The sequence below is a fragment of the Lagenorhynchus albirostris genome, chromosome 20 (assembly GCF_949774975.1).
Source record: "Lagenorhynchus albirostris chromosome 20, mLagAlb1.1, whole genome shotgun sequence".
Classification (NCBI taxonomy): Eukaryota; Metazoa; Chordata; class Mammalia; order Artiodactyla; family Delphinidae; genus Lagenorhynchus; species Lagenorhynchus albirostris.
The window spans coordinates 17,253,410-17,271,135 of record NC_083114.1 but is presented as its reverse complement, the minus strand read 5'-3'; the positions used below and the strand labels follow the sequence as shown (position 1 = coordinate 17,271,135).

The 17,726-nt window shown below is 36.4% G+C and overlaps 1 protein-coding gene across 3 annotated transcripts in view; it reads right to left on the bottom strand.

Annotated features, from left to right (window-relative positions):
- The window catches only part of NF1 (neurofibromin 1), a 250,631-nt gene that overhangs the window by 10,933 nt on the left and 221,972 nt on the right, over positions 1 to 17,726 (bottom strand). For all 3 annotated transcript variants that reach the window (XM_060134147.1, XM_060134148.1, XM_060134149.1), the window contains 10 exons: positions 15,852 to 15,978; positions 13,954 to 14,085; positions 12,810 to 12,945; positions 11,491 to 11,648; positions 8,114 to 8,236; positions 7,574 to 7,704; positions 7,316 to 7,416; positions 5,893 to 6,035; positions 5,496 to 5,542; positions 4,049 to 4,265 (listed from right to left, as the gene is read on the bottom strand). In XM_060134147.1, the coding sequence (XP_059990130.1) occupies positions 4,049 to 4,265; positions 5,496 to 5,542; positions 5,893 to 6,035; positions 7,316 to 7,416; positions 7,574 to 7,704; positions 8,114 to 8,236; positions 11,491 to 11,648; positions 12,810 to 12,945; positions 13,954 to 14,085; positions 15,852 to 15,978 (1,315 nt within the window). The remainder of the gene's footprint in view (positions 1 to 4,048; positions 4,266 to 5,495; positions 5,543 to 5,892; positions 6,036 to 7,315; positions 7,417 to 7,573; positions 7,705 to 8,113; positions 8,237 to 11,490; positions 11,649 to 12,809; positions 12,946 to 13,953; positions 14,086 to 15,851; positions 15,979 to 17,726) is intronic.

Genomic DNA, 17,726 nt, shown 5'->3' with positions numbered 1-17,726 from the left:
AGTATAAATTAAATTTTAATACATTGGAAATGAACCTATTTAATTTCTTTCTAATCAGTACTAAAATCCATATAATTCCATCTGGATTTTTATTTCTAGTATACTTGCTCCTTAATATCTAAAGAGGATACAGGAAGACTATTTGGAATGCATTCTTGAAATGGTTATAAAGCACTCACAATATGGCTTTTAAAAAGGCTTCTTTGCTCATCCTGTAAGAGAGCCATTTATGGCTTAGCCTTAAGCACGAGAAAGTCCCATATATAACATTTTTAGTGGATAGGTTTTATTTTCTAGTTCTAATCCTGGTTCTTCAGTTCATGTCCAGCTCAGCTACACTGGACCTAAGAATGGATCGTAATATCAAATTTGAAATATTCTTATCAGAGAGTAAATATTATGGATTCTCTTCAAGATTCTCATAGTGGCATGTGGGAAAATCTGAAGAGACAAAGTTTTATGTCCATTTGGCTTAAAGGACCACAGTTAACACAATTTCATATGCACTGAACTCTGAGTACAGTCCATTGGCTCCACTGATACCAAGTCAATTTCTACTAGGAGTGGGGTCAGAAGACAGTCATTTATGTAATTTTATATACAGAGTTATAAAACAATCCTTCTTGTGCTAAGGGGACAGACAAGTGGGCTATGATCATCTGTCAAGAATGGATTTTCAGAGACAACTGCTTTATGTAAATGACCGCTACTTCCTCAAAAGCTGGTGACTGATGAATTATCACCAAAATTTTTACCTAAGTAAGGTTTAGTGTTTCATGGGGGAGGGCGAGGGGGTTCATGAATTTCTTGTCTAGCTAATTTGACAGTAGAGAATATTGGAGACCAAAAGAAGATACAGCTTAGTGGCAGATCCTGCTAAGTACCAAAGATCTAGAAAGCAAAGTCTTGCACTGACAGAGAAAGTTTGAAGCAAAGGCTTGAGCTGTGTGCAGATCAGCAACTTTTGCTTTTTGACATAAAGAAACAGAGCTTTCACCTGTTTAAAATTCAGTAGACTAGCGCAGGCTGATGTTGGGTAATTTGATGGCAAGCCACACTTATGCTCCATTTCAGGGAGTGACACAGGGCTTCTTTAAATACTTCTGCTTAAGACTTGGCTGACGGAAGTGGAGACAGAGAAATATTCTGGTTTCTATACAACCAAATAGCGAAGCCGAAATGCTGGAGTGAGTTATGAATCTGGATTAGATTCATCACTTCTTTTAGCCCTTTGATATCAGCAAACTCAGATCCACAAAGAATTGAGGAGATAGGGATGTAAGATTACAAGGAGCTAAAGATATAAAACAGCATACCTAGTTACAAAGTATTAACTCTTGTAAGAGGTATTCCCTAAGAGCAAATGACAAAAACACAATAATTAGGTAAATAAATAAATCGGGATCCTTTCATGGAGATGAGCCCACAGTTTAGAGATACAAATGGGTTTCACCGAAGAGTAAAGTTACTAATGAAAAGATAAACTCTTTCTCTAGTAACATGTAGTAAAATAATCTGGTGAACCAAAGGACATACAATTTAGAGACAGAAAAACACCGTTATTCTACTTAATTAATTGTATTCTTTTAAAGCTTCAGTTTCTTTTGAGAATAGTCAGAGGTTTCCAGGGTGTTATAATCTATTCAAGCAGCCATCTTTGGAGAACTACTGGAGGTGACACAGTAGGTTTAAAACTGTAACCAAAACCACATATGCTATTCTTTGATTTCTCTAAACGATTCTAAATAAGAGGTTACAGAGTAGGACTACTTTTCTAAGCAAATGATATGGCTAATGTCCAATCAACACAGGACATGAACAGTTAATCAACTAGCAGAAGAACTTGTACTAGTACCTTTATTCTTAATCTGATTATTTTATTGTCTCCATCAGTGGGCAAAGATGGGCAGAAATACCCCTGACAATTAGTTTGGGTTAAAAAAAAAAGTCAATGTAAAAACAACTAAACATTTTGATAGCTTTAACATCACTTTAGTAGCCCAAGAGGCAAAAGACTGGTCAAAATGAACCAAACTTTAAAAACAAGAGGATCAATATAGACAGTCTACGAATTTTCTAATTGTGATTAACTTCAGTGGTTGACTAACCCAGACGATAGAGAGCTCTACAGAAGAAAAGGAGCAGTGGACTTAAGGTAAGGCAGATGGAAGTAATGAGACAGAAATAAATAAATGAAACAAAAAGGGGAAGGGAAGGAAGAAAGATGACAGATACGGAAGGCAATGAATGTGGTAGAAAGAGCACTGGCCTTGGTTCTGGGTAAGAACTGTGTGATAAAGCAATTCACTTAGCTCTTCTAAACTCAGTCTCCCCTTCACACACAACATTGTGAGCCTAGAAGTAAATTACCTCTATAGTACCCCCTAGCTCCAAAATGCTAAGATTTTATGGCGGGAGGCAGGGGGTAGTGGTGATGAGGGAAAGAATTCAGTGGCTGCAGTATCTAGAAGAAAGTAAACTTAAAGGCTTGTCCTGGCTTTAACAGTTGAAATGCTGATAATGGGGCAAGATCATAGGCACACTCTAGTGCATAAGAATCACCTGGGTGTTTATTAAACACAGATTGCCGGCTGGGCCCCACTCTTGGAGTCTCTTGTGCAGGAGGTCTGGGGTGGGATTCTAGCGTTTGCATTTCTAATAAGCTCCTAAATGATGCTGAGGCTGCTGGTCTGGGACCACACTTGGAGAAACACTGTTCTAGGGAACAGGTGACAGAGGCCAAATAAACACAGTTATATGGGGAAAAAAAGTTGGCCAGATTTCTCTTATTTCTTGGGAGGGGAGAAAACCTGACTAGGTGCAGTAAGGTGATTGATAAGTAAATGCTGGATCAAACAATTTGTTTCCTCTGCTGACGAAGGCTTTGTTGTTGACCAAAGCTTAATAGATGAATATAGTTATTTAATACAATGGTTTATAATATGAATTGGGTATTAGATTTGCCAAGTTCTTCAGAACCTTCAAACCTATATATGTTTAAACATTCATGCAAAACTGAGATTATAAACTGGGAATTCTACTTATGGATCTTAAACGTCACAAAATAGTTATAATACATCATTTGGCTTTTTAAAAGAAAATCCATGCTAACACTTAACTACATCTAATATTGATAACTTTTCCTTATAGCATGAGGTGTTTCATAAGTAAACTTTTCAGATAATAAAACTTTAAACACAAAACCTTTTTACTTTTAACCACTTTAGAAAGATATCTTTCTGAAAAGAATACATGACCACAACGGAAGCTTCCTTCATTACCCACTGCCATCATAAATACACAATGGCGTCAGTTCTGTAATGAATTGAATACACCTCCAGGGTTTGACCAGACTCATAAGAAATCATCCGCTTTGTCACTGAATAAGCCCAGAGTTCTGTACGTTTGCCATTTCTGCCATCTTGTTTATCTCAGCCCCACCCGAGCTATTAGCGGTTATTTCTCAGTTTATCTGCCTCTTAGTTGCATGTTGAATGGGCATACTTTCCCCACTTGGACCTTAAGAGCGACTCCAGAGTCAGGAATATGCTTATGGGCTTTAAGATGTTATTGTTTTGAGCTGGCATTTTTGTCTGGTTGTTTATTTACTCCTAGATTTTCAGGTTGTTGCTGGCAGCAGGGAAAAGGGGCACTACTATATTTTGTATATTTTTGGGATCCAGTATGCTGTATCAGAGACACAGAAACACTAGGGCATGGTTAGTATATCTAGTAAGGGAATTATAATTCTGTTCACTTACAGGGTTATATACCTTAGGTTACTCTTCCTGCCTAAACTCTAAAAACTTATCAACCTTGGAACACTATGTGAACACTCTAAACACTTCACTATCTTTGTATAACTGTTTGAAAGTAGACAGCTTTACAGAAACCAAAATTCAAATCAGCTACAAGGTAAAGAAGAAATGTAAGATGAATTTCATGATAAAAAGGAGCAAAATCTGCTATAAACTGATAACAAGGGAATTCCTAATGTTGGTATAGTAATATTATTGCTCAAATTTATATAAAGATTGCATTTACTGACCTGGGGAATGCTGGGAAGTTGCAAGTGAGGTCATGGAATTAGAAAGGTTAAGGTTAGCAGTAATACTAAGCTGGCTCTGCACTGCAGGAGGATAAGGAGATGTGGGTGTCAGGAGGGACTCCTCACTGGTTTCTTCATCAATTCCAGGCAAATACGTGTCAATCAAGGCATCAAGAAACTTAACAATAAGCTCAGCATAGTCTGGGATTTGTGTTTGCTGTAATGGAAAATAGGACATTATTTTAGCTCTGTTCTTTTTTCTTGTAAATCCCCCTTGAAGCCAAAAGATAAATTCAAATTTTGTTTTGGGCTTAATTTACTATTTTTCTTCCTTTGTACTACAGGTCATTAAAAAAAGGGGGTGGAATAATATGTAGACTACCATGGGACTTACACCTGGGAATTTCATTCAGCTAACACAGCTTCCAGATGAACCTGTGATTACCGAAGGCCACGCACAAAGACTGAATTAATTCTGAGAGAATCCAATCATCAGGAATGATGTCTAGTCTATTTTCCAAAACTGAGAAAATGAGCGGAGCATCATTCCAGCTGCCATTTAGAGATTCAACTAACTAAATACTGTGAAGGGCTTGGAGGGTCACTGGCAATCAAACTACAAAAGTTCCCGCATTAAACTTATTTCTGTGACTTCAGGCCCATGTTTTAAATGACAGCCTTTGCATATCAAGAGATATGCAGTAATAACTAAACGAAACAAAACTAAGTACTCAATCGTTAAAATTAGAACAAGGTTTATGCAATTCGTATTGATTTAGCACCCCTATCTCTAGAACACTGCACTAGGGGAAGAAAAAGAAGTCCTGCCTTCAAGGAACCTCAATCAATTTGGAGAGAGACCATATACAGAGAGAATAATTAAATACACATTTATGTAGCATTATATCAACTAACGCCAATCAAAGAACAAACTGAATGGAGCAAATGAGGATACATTCAGGGATATATTCAGGGAAGAGTGAATCTAATGCAGCAGGTTGGAAGGAAAAATGTTTTCTTGAGGTAAATTTCTTTTTCATTATGTAATTTTTAAAATTGAGGTTTAATTGACATAAGTTCAGGTCATGAGGTAGATTTTAAACATACGTAATGCTCCTTCCTAATCACAAGATACCTAAATGTGTGCACTAAGATCATCAACTACATGAGGGACCGAGGGCAGAAAGTTTACAGAGGTTTATCATACGTTTCTGAAAAGTCAAGCATAAATTTAGTTGAATTTTTTTTTTTTTTTGGTAAAAGCTAGTATATAAACATATTAAAGGTGCTGCCTCTTGGAAAGAATCTTGTGGTAGAAAACTTTTAATAAAAATAACATATGTGTTTTTTGTGAATCATTCTGGTTTTCAACATATTGTCTTAAAGCAGGCACAGTAATATAAATAAAACTTTCATTTTGTCAATAGAGAAAAAGATATTTTCTTACCTTTGAAAAGGGTCCTGCAAACCGCCATAGGCCATTAAAACCAAAACCTGCAACAAATCAAATGTTACTTATAGCAAGCATGACACTCTTTCAGTCTTAACAGAAATTATATCGTTGATGATATATAAAACCCACACACACAGTGAAAACATTTTTTTTTTTAGAATGAGTGTCAGACTAACACTCACTGAAAATATACCCAGTATAAAACCATATTTTAGTTAAAAAGTTGTCAACCACTTATTGTACTGAACACATAATTAAAAGTCAGAAAATGGCATATTAGAGAGGTGTGAACAAGCCTATTCCTCATAAGGAATTCTTCAGCCAGTGCATCCTTTAATAGCACACATGTTTGAAGTTCATCAACCATCCTCCTCCCGATACGTTTATTTACTTTGCAGGTAAGATGTTTGGTACTGTGGTGGGGATTCTTCATGGTACACCACACTTTGCACAATCCCATGGATTGGATTTAACAAATTTGGATCTTGGCACAATGACAACAGGGTGTTGATCTTAGAGTCCAACAAATTGTGCCTAAAAAAATAAAAGTCAACAGAGGAACATTTTAAAGGAAAATTAAGTGAAAATATATACTGGAAAATATTTTTCCCTAGAACAGTATGATAAAAATGAAGGGTGATGAGTGCTTTTCCAATTTTTCTCTAATGAACGTGTGTATCTGCTTTTTTGTTTTGTCTTTTGTGTTTAAGTCATTAGGAAAATATGGTAAAAGCACCTCACTAGCACTGTCATATAACCGTGCGTAACTATATACGGTGACTATTTGCTCAAGACAAGGCTGGCTTCTGTCTGCCACTCAGCATGCTTTAGGACCATCTCTTTCTGCTGATTATTGATATGTACCCAGGAGTTAAAACTAAATTTAATATTAATCAGTGTTTAGTAAATGCTGAATCAGATCGAATGAGGAAAGCAAAATTAGCTTGGAGGGGGTGGAATATATGATCCAATTCAAACTTCTGAGGAAATTAACTATTTCTAACCCAGCTATACCCCATTAATAAAAATAACCAAGAGCCAAGTATATAAAATTCTGAAATTTATAAATAAGATTAAACAAAAACAAAGAAATAATGATACTACCTAGAAGGCCTAGATTAGGAATAGAGTTTCCCAAGTTTCTTTGGGTTATCTAGATTTGAACACTTTGAGGCTAATATGATTTTAGCCCTTAAGAGAGAATAAAATTCATCTCCCAAATAAGAAGTCAATTTTGTTTTCACTCAGCTGTGGGTTAAAAACAAAAGCCTTACTGAAAAATGAAACAGAACAGGTATGCTGATTTAAATATAGCAATCTAACAGCTTTCTCCTAAGTGAGGAAATAAACAATGCTCATCACAATGAACAATGTAAGAAAATCACAAGATAAAAAAATGCTTTTCCCACTCTGACAAGTACAGGTTTCTGGTAACTGACTATACTGCTGAACTGAATGAATAAGCATTTTCAGAACTCCAATGGCAAACTGATGAATTCATAAAACTGCTAACAAAAGATCAAGATGAAAAAAAAATTAATTACATGGGACTGAGTGAACTGATGAGGATGATTATACTTTTTGTGACTTTCTGTTTGAATTAAAAAAAAAAAATGTTTTTCCCGATCGACAGGCCAAAACTAGTCCTAGGTCCCATTAAACCCACTGTCTCTAAGCTAAAAATCACTATCACACTACTTCACGTTCCCCTCTCCACAACCAGTGAACACTACTGGGTGATACTTTTCCTAAGCTTTTATAAACATTTGACTTCAAGACAGATACAAAAGTTAAACACAAGTGGAGATACTTACACAACAGGAAAAACTTTGGGGAAAACAACACTAGCTTCTGCTAAGTATTCATAAAGAATTCGTTGATCAAACTCATCTGTGGTGTATTTCACCAGCGTAGCCTACAAAAAAGTAAACAAAAAACATTTTATTTTGTGGCTGAATTGTTACCTGTTTTGGTGAGAAGCAGAATATGGCCTTCCTTTCATGTTTTTAACATTTAAGGGCCTTCTAAGAGTAGACTGGAAAAAAAACCCCACAAAAAGCAAAAAATATTACCAGAACAGTAAGAAGAAGTGCTTGGATCTTCGGATCAGTAAGTACTTCCTCATCTAAGAGAACATTTGATTCAGACACTGAAACTTTACGTAAATGTGGGTGCTGTTGTGATGAGGAAATCCTTTGAGTTTCTGTGGTAAGATATGGATTAACACAATCAGCTATATTAATCAAATATAACACACTAGATACTATTTCACCTAACAGATTTTAATGTCACTTCTAAAATTCGATAGCTTTTTAATAGACACTTAAAAAATCAACATAAATATCATACAGAATTACTATTCACCTATACAGAAGTTCTGGCTAGCTGTATACAATGTTGTATATCATATGTATGATTACTTTCTACACATGTTTCAGGATATCTGTCATTTTAAGGACTGTATAGCTTGTCTTTGTCTTTTGAAAAAGAGCAAATGTTTCTATATTTTATCCTAATGATACTAAGAAATGTCTGGAAAGCAAATATGGCTTTAATGTACTCTCCCTCCTTACTTTCAATGATCTAGATTAATTATTAACTTTGTTTCTCACCCATTTCATAATCAGTTTCTGCTACTCTCCTCATTTTGGGGGGTGTTGTGATCCCTGATTCCATTTCTTGCCTTTTAGGAGCCTTTGTGTCTGATATCAAGTGATCAAAACTTTTCCTTGTTCCTATAAACAAAAGTTACAGAATATGGAAGTTCATTAACCACAGTGTCTGTGAATAGGAATATACTAAAAAGAAAATGTTTGGGCATAAAGTGTTTAAGTTTTCACTTATGGACCCAAAGAAAGCTCAAACATATCCCTGGGGCAGAGTTCCTCTCCTTTCCTGTTTTTTTCCATCTTCTCAAGGAATTTTGGCCACACAGCTGTTCTGTTTCAGGACAGGATGTGCCTTATTGGTCCAAATTAAATTGAGATTACACGCACTACACTGGAGGTAAACCAAACTCCACCAACAAGTACAATATTTGATAATAAATACAGAGATATGTGCTGTTTAGTAGCAAAGATCAACTATGTCTGAACAGCCTTTTTTCAATTTAAGGCATTCTGCTGGTGCCAAGAATGAGTCATTAACCTATGAAGAATTTCTAAAAGTAGACAAAATCAAAGTTTGATTTTACTTCTTCAGGCTTTGAAAAAAGGATGTGCATGCCTCAAAGTACTAAATAATAGATACACTGGGAGATGCTTCAAAAATAGCAAGCAGTAACCGTTTCCCACTTGGCTTTGAGTTTCTCTAATCATGTATTATATCGATGTTAAATACCTTTCTCTTAAAGTAAAAGTATTGAAACTGGATTATTTGGAATTTATATATTTCTGTTCTTTATATTCCAAGAACTTCTCTTATTCTTCCTGTTACAGCTCTAAGAGCAAATCTGGAATACTTTTGACCGTATTATTTTTTAAAAGCCAGAACTGAAGCCACTATAATTATATATGACAATTGAACACTTGAGAAATTTAATGTTCTATTAACCTCAAGTTTTAATACTAATAATTATTCACAATAGTCATAAAAATCAAGGTCAAATAATTTAACAGCCCAAAAGAATCTAGTCCAACCTTTTCATTTCCTGTCCCTGTAAACTGAGGAAGCCATGAGCAGTTACGAGATTAGCCAGAAGTCGCAAGGCTAGGCATCCAGTTAGTGACCAGACGTAAAATATCCAATTTCCTAAAAACCAATTCGTGCTTTCATACTGCATGAGATCAGGACACCACTCCCTACATTTAGTTTTCTCACTTTTCTCATTCTTCCTTTTTTACTTTACACTCTGCATTCTTCCTGGGAAATCTCCTTCCACTACCATAGCTTCAGTGGTATAATGAACTAATCCATTCTAAATGTGCCACTTGTCCGCTTCTCTCTTCCTGAACTCCAGATGTATATTTTCATTTATCTCTTACATATACACGCCAAGAATCCTGAAGGGATCTCAAATATAACATCAACCAACCTAAATTTATCTTATACTATAAATATATTAGTCGATCTCTGTGAATGGAATCACTATCCAGCCAGTTTTTGAAGCCAGAAATTTCTGACATCCTTCACTGCCTTCTCCCTCCCCACCTGGCCCAAACAGCCAGGCACTAAGTCTCACACCTGACTCCTTTTCTCCACTGTCCCACTGCTCCTGCCTTAGTGCAGGCCTACACCATTTTTTGCTTGGACTGCTGTAACGATCTCTTAAATGATTCCTTTGTGAAAAAACTCTTCCTATTTCTCCATACTGTAGCCAAAAACCTTTCCTAAGAATAAAATTTTGTAACATCTCTCCCCTACTTAAAGATCCCTGCTGGATACATGATAAGGCTAAATCTCTTAACATGGCACAAAGTCTCCCACAAACTAGTTGCAATTCTTCTCTAGCCTCATTTCGTACCCAAGTGCTTTTCCTGACTTTGCTTTATTCATGCTATTTCCCCCCCTCTCTTGAATACATGCCTTCCTTATCCTGTGCCTACCGGGCAAGCATGTATTAAATTTTCAAGATCTGGTTCAAATGTTACCTCCTCTCTGTAGCTTTTCCTAATTTCCTTACTTTAATGGCACCTGGGGATGCTGTTGCAATCATCTGATTTTAAGTCTTAGCCACCAAACTATGAGCTCCTCCAGGGCAAAGACTATAACTTTTTCGTCTATCACATGGGTTGAATGAATTCAATATTGCATTTTCTCTGAAGTTAGTTTTTCAGTTACAATTTCCTTGGCATGAAAACTCAAAATCACAAAGCACAAAGTAACCAGGAAACTCCTAGAACATTATTTATGGAAAAGTATAAAGAGAAAGGAACTCAAACAAAAGATAACAGTCCTTGGGACTTCCCTAGTGGTGCAGTGGTTAAGAATCCGCCTGCCAATGCAGGGGACACGGGTTCGAGCCCTGGTCCGGGAAGATCCCACATGCTGCAGAGCAACTAAGCCCGTGTGCCACAACTACTGAGCCCATGTGCTGCAACTACTGAAGCCCGTGCACCTAGAGCCCGTGCTCCGCAACAAGAGAAGCCACCGCAATGAGAAGCCTGTGCACAGCAACGAAGAGTAGCCCCCGCTCACCACAACTAGAGAAAGCCTGTGCACAGCAACAAAGACCCAATGCAGCCAAAAATAAATAAATAAAATAAATAAACAAAAGATAACAGTCCTATGTGACTAGTAATAGTGATTAACATTCATGGTTTCAACTTCTCTCATGGTTTATTGGCAGGTTATTTATTTTATATTTCTTTAGCCAAAGTTGTGTAAGAGCACCTTTGCATTCAATCTGTTGTGAGGTGGGATCAGTGGGCTCTCTCATTATTTACTTCAGTTTTTGAAAAGGGAAAAAGTGTCTCACAGCATTTCAGATATATTTCTCATGGTCAAATGTTGATATAACTGAGCAATTTTAACTTCCAAGAACCCTATCTTCTCACAGTAATTAAAAAAATACAGTAATCAAAAACTCTTACCTTTTTGTCTTTTTAAAGAAAAGATGGCAAATAGTATTATTATAGCTTCATAGCCTATTGATGTATTCTGTCCTCAGAGGGTAATTTTGGGAAATATATTGTTAAAGGCCCTGCATCTGAATGCTGCAAGACTCTTCCTTTTCTGTGAGTATCTAATGTCTCTCTTACTCCCATTTCCCTTCTGCCTGGCCAAGGCAGAATAAAACAAGTAGAGCCACAATATTTAGTCTAAGAATCCCCCCAAAACTGTTTCAAGATCTCATTCTCATTCCTCTATCTTAACTGATATGGCTTAACTGATCTATCAAACTCTCTCATAATTGGCATCAAAAACTTTGCTACATCAAAAACAGATTTTGATAATCTTGAACAGCTTCAAATAATTTTCCAGGAGTGAAAGTATCTGACCATTTTTGAAAAGAATTCTAAAACTTTCTACATAATTTAGATAAACTAACCAAGCAACTTCTTCGTGTTGGCCTGAGAAGGCTGCCCCATGTCCAAACTCATGGATTTCCTGGCTCGGGGACTGGTCTGGCCCGCAGGTGGATAGCTGGCTGCGAGGTACCCTTCAGAACCTTTGGGAGAGGACCATGGCTGATTCTCCTTTAGTGTCCTAAGAGATTAAAACAATTGAGAAGAATCAATAAACATGATGACAAATACAACCACTGCTGGCCCTTCTAATTGGCTACTATATTTCCCAATGGCAGTGGTCAAGTAATTTTAAAACTGTACTTTAAAGCTCGCTCTTTAGGGTACAAACTCTTAATCTATCCCCAGGAAGTATCCACTTTCTTGCCATGACATCTTATACACAGTAGGTACTCAACAAATGCTCAACTGAACTGTACTGCATTGATTTTTTAATCAGGGAGAATCAAGTCTAAATAAGCAATTGTATCCCTGGTTTAAAAACCAAGGGGGAACACAGTCAAACTCCCTTTCTCCTTTTCATAACAAAAAAGGGCATATCTCAAAGAAATATAATCATAGGAATGACTGAAGAGTAAGACTACTGAAAGCCAAGTATGCCTGGAAAGCTTTTGCATACATTGTTAACATCTCAGCTGGAAATTGCTGAGGGCTTTTTATCAAAAAGTGGGATATTGATAAATTTAATGATATAAGCACTACAAATACAAGATTATTTTCCCATGTTCAACACTGTACCTAAAACTTAAAGGTATCTTTGTTTAACAGAAAATATAAAAAAACTCCAAATGATGCTATTTTCATGTAATTTCTCTATGTTTTAGTGAAAAATATACCACTCAAAGCAACATACAACAGGATATAATTTGATTATCTTAACATCTAAATCTTTACTATAGAAAACTTTTTAGTAACTTTAGTGTGATATGAGTAAATACAATAAATGTGTTGGCATGTGTATATTTTTACAAATCTGTATAGCTTAGTTTTCTATCATTAAGCATGTAATGTTGCTTATATTTCACATTAGGTTTTCCCAGGCCTTTTCCTAGGAACCTGATACTTTCAAGATCATCTCTTTTCATTATTCAATTGATTTGTGCTTAAAAAGAGGCAAACCAATGTTAACTAATTAGCACAATTAGAAGAACTTTCCTTCAACTAACACACATAAAATAGTGTACATTTATAAAATGCGTTCTGATTTACACACTCTTCCTAGGTTATCTTTAGAGTCCCTCCTATACTACCTTCTGGATTACTCTGCCCGCTTGCCTCCATTGGCATGGAATACTGAAACCTGATTGTAATTATGTAATTGTGGGAGAAGAAGTCCATTTACCTATAGCTAGGGTCACCGTGATGAATGGGATATGTATCCATAGGAATATTTTCCATTGAAATATCAGTAAGAAGAAGAGACTTTCTATGTTTTAGGCTACAGCGACTTCGAACCTCCTCAGACACTGTAAGTAAAGCTAAAAGGAAAAAGAAGGAAGATTTTAAAATTTAATAAATCACAAGTGTGACTTACATTAGGTTATACTTCTTGCAACCTCCTGAAGAGAATAATAGCTATTAAACATGAGAGTATGAAGTTTAAGGATATAAAACACTTAGGACAGACTTGTTTATGTTAAAGCGTTTACAGTCTGTTTTGGAAGACTGCATGTAAACATGAAACTTACAAAGAGAGTCAAATAGCACCTTATATTAGTCAAGTGCTTTAATAAACACTGGACCTCAACAAACACAAAATGTAGGCAGGGCAGGACTATAAGGTCCATTTCTTAGATAAAGAAAAATACTCTGAAATGTTAACTGATTTGCCCAAGGTCAAATAATTCAAACAAAAAAGTTGCCACACACTGAAGTCTGCTAAACTGGGAATCAGCACTTTCCAACAAACAACGATGTTCAAGAACTGTGTTATACATAAGTGCTAAGTGTTGTTGAGAGGAGAATCACAAATCAGGTAAGAGCAGATAGGGATGGTATAATGGAATGGTGGGGATGGGCAGACAGTCTAGGTAAAACAAAGGGCATCAGAAATGAATATTAAAGAAGCATAAAGTCACTTCGAGGAGATGGCAAGTAGATTAGCTTAAAATAGCCCATCCATTTGGAGAGGTAATAAAAAATGAGGCCTATGAAATTGGAGAAAGAGGACAGAATCAGGAGGGCTGCTTAAGGGCCCAGGATGCTAGGCTGAGGCTTTTAGATTTTATGACAGACAACAGGGAGCCACGTGGTGTCTTGAACCAAAGATGACTAAGGGAACACATTTCACATATTAATGCAAATTCTTTTATAAGGAAAAATGTTTTGGCAAAACTTTCCAAATTTTGACCAACACCACAGGACTGAACTGTGAGCTCTTTACCCTGCCAAGCAACCAGCGGAAGGACCCAGAGGTGTCTGTACCTTTTTCATGGTCCTTAGATATAACTGTGGTAAGATTAATTTTGTCTACTTTGTGTTTTTACCTGCCAAGTAAGCCACGCTCTGTGTATTCACCTCAAATTTGTCACAATTTCTATGTTTATTAACCAGAGTTAGTAGTGTATGCAAAATTCTGACTGTTCTTGCAACAATGGCAGGTGAAGGATGCCTGTATCCTACAAAAAAAACAAACAAACAAGAAGTTAATTCATTCTTTCAACAAGTATCTGTTGAATTCTTATTCTGTGACTAGCAACTTTGCAAGGAAAGGAAGTATGTAAGGGGAATAGCCATTTGGGAAGGTAAAATATATACATATGTTAATAGTTAATTAATTACATATAGGATTAAGCACCAAAAATGTATAGAATAGAATAATGTTCCCTGGAACTCAAAGGTACCTCAGGGAGAGGAAAATTAGAAGATGATGGTGTTTTCAGATCTTCTATTCCCTAAAGCAGCACAAGGAATTTTTAAAAACCTATTTAGTATAGTTTGCCTTAAGATATGCTTTGAAAATAGGGTTCTATCACTTAAATTTTTTTTTTTTTTTTTTTTTTCCGTACGCGGGCCTCTCACTGTTGTGGCCTCTCCCGTTGCGGAGCACAGGCTCCGGACGCGCAGGCTCAGCGGGCATGGCTCAAGGCCCAGCCGCTCCGCGGCATGTGGGATCCTCCCAGACCGGGACACGAACCCGTGTCCCCTGCATCGGCAGGCGGACTCTCAACCACTGCGCCACCAGGGAAGCCCTTAAATTTTTTTTTTAATTAAGGAAAAAAGCCTTATGATATAGGGAGTATAAGCTCTCAGAGCCCAAAGAATCCGGTTGATTAGAGGGTAAGCTTGATCTCTGGACAACTTTTAATCACTAATGCTACTCCATTTAAAATAGGGGATTTGTACATTGAAATTATTTGGTATTCTTTTAGAAATACAGAATAAACAAGCATTTTATCAGCCTAGTTGCAATCCATCTTCTTGGTATCCTGTAGTAAATGTAATATCTTTTGAGCAATGCCTATTCACTTTAGAGATTAAAACTGTCAATATTTTTTGCAGAAATTTCATAAGGTGGTGAAATCAAATGTACACATTCACAATGGTAGGTGTATATATATATATTTGCTTAAAAACTGGAGGAACCTCTATGATCCCTCAAGCTTAACAATCATTTAAATTGATACAAAACTGCAGATTCAAGCTCTAGTTTGAGTCTCTAATTTTGGCCAAATCTAAAGCCAGCAACTCATGCCGGCTCCTTATCCCAGGCCATACTTTACACTGTTTTTGCTTCTGACTCACCCCATTTGCTGTTCCTGTTAACTGCAGTCTTGGGTCATGACTGCCCCACATTGATAAACCAAAACTAACACTCAGCGAAGTCACCAGTAGGGAGTAAAGTCAGGTGAGGGAGTGAACAAGCTGGCTCTGAGGAGGAGCTGGAGGTCGCTGCTGTAAGCAGTACAGAAATGCGGAGGTGGGAGGATGGGGCACCAGAAGGGTGAGGGTCTATGGTATGTGATAATCGGACTGATCAACAGTAAATTAGTAACAAGTTAAGAAAATCTGTGGTCAAATCTCTAACATAACATTTTCTAACATGAGTTACTCAAATAACATTTATTGATTTGCAGTCTATCTTATTTTGATAATCAAAAAGATACTTATCAATAAGTAGCATTAATTGATAAAACGGCTATTAGAAAGTACTTAGAAATTTTATAAGAATCAACTCCTTTGCTTTTTAAAGGAAATTTGATATGTGATGTGGAAATTAGGCTCTATTGAAATATATACTGAACAAAACATAACTCAGTAAGACATACACTTGCATTTCAAGTGAGACACATGGGCCAAATTATTTCAAGCACTCAATCATTTCAGTTACTTCTGGCTTCTCAACACCATTTCATAAAAATATTCTGACATAAGGCCTCTCTACCTTTTAAGAGGTGTCCAACCAGTGCGAAGTTAAAGTTAGAGTTGAAATTGAGTCCAACAAAATGATCCATTTGTTTGCAGTGCCATTCCAGAGGATTCCGGATCGCCATGAATACTTCCTCTGGACTCTATTAAAAAATAATCATGAGATGGTTGACGGGGTCCACACAGGAAGGATCACTTATTGGTTTTTGTTTGTGTTCAACAGCTGTGACAAGGTAAATACTCCTTTCAGGTTGAGAGAAATTATTTTCAGGTGACTACAGAAAACCACAGAACATTTAAGGTACTGCAAATAAATTCGTGCAAGATAGTTAAGCATACAAATAATAAGGTGATGGAAGATAAAACAGCTTTGATTTACAATGCAAAGTCAGTGACTGTCAGTTCATATCCTGGTGACTTTTTAAAAACTAAAATTATTGTTATTTTCAATAAGACGATGCACTGAACTGTAGCTGGCACTTCGTGTACTATGATGACTGGAAGTTCAACAGAATGAAGAGAGTTCATATTTACTGAGCACCTGCTGTATAAAGTGTTAGATACATTATTGTATTGAAACCTTAAAGCAATTCTATGTAATAGGTATTAGCTCTACTTTACAGATTGACAGATTCATTCATTCATTCTTTTACTTATCAAATACTCATTATATGTTTTGATGTGCCAGGCATGGTTCCAGGCTCTGCAAGTAAGTCAGTGAACTAAACAGACAAAAACTACTCGCCCTCGTGGATGTGACATTCTAGTGTGGGAAAACAAGGAAGTTGAAACTCAAAAATACTGTGTAACTTGACCTCTAAATTAAGATTTTTTTAAAACTGGGGTATTGTTGCTTTACAGTGTTTTAGTTTCTGCTGTACAAGGAAGTGAATCAGCTATATGTATACATATATCCCCTCCCTCTTGGACCTCTCCACCCCCACCCCCACCCCACCCATCTATGTTGAAACAGAGCATGGAGCTGAGGTCCCTGCACTATACAGCAGGTTCCCACCAGCTATCGGTTTTACATATGGCAGTGCACATACGTCAATGTTTCCTAAAGTGTGGTACCAGGAATACCTGCTTTAAAGTCACTGATGATGCTTGTTTAAAGGTGGAAAGTACTGGGTTCCATCTCAGAATCATGAGAGGTGATAAGGACCGGGAATTTGCATTTTTAAAAAAAGAAGCCCTGTGATTTCCTTATGCACAGAGATTTTTTTAAAGCAAAAACTGAAGGTATTTAGGGTCATGTTCAGGTCTGTCTAGATTTCTATCTCAAAGAAAGAAAAGCATGAGTCTATAAAATAAGTGTAGAGAGATGTTTCGAGCATTTTTTATAATAGAAAAGATGACAAACAAATCAAATGTTCATTAATGGGCAAATGGTTGAATAAACTGTGCTTCATGCATACTGTAAAATACTCTGCAGCCATGAGAAAGAATTATACACACACATACAAATGTATATATACACACACATTTATGTGTGTGTGCATATATACATGCTTAGAAAGATGTTCACTTTATGTTGTTAAATAAAAAAGCAAATTGCAGAATATCATAAATATTACATAAAGTATTAACCTACTATATGTTCAATTTATATATATATTTTCAGCTTTATTGAGGTATAACTGACAAATAAAATTGTAAGATATTTAAAGTGTGCAATGTGATGATTTGAACGATGAATATATACCCTTTCACATACATGTTGTGAAAGGATTCCCCGCATTAAGTTAATAAACACATCCATCACCTCACATATTCATATCCCATCCCCCTTTTTGGTGAGAACATTTAAGTTCTATTCTCTTAGCAAATTTCAATTATACACTACAGTGTTATCAACTACAGTCACCAGGTTATACAACAGATTCTCAGA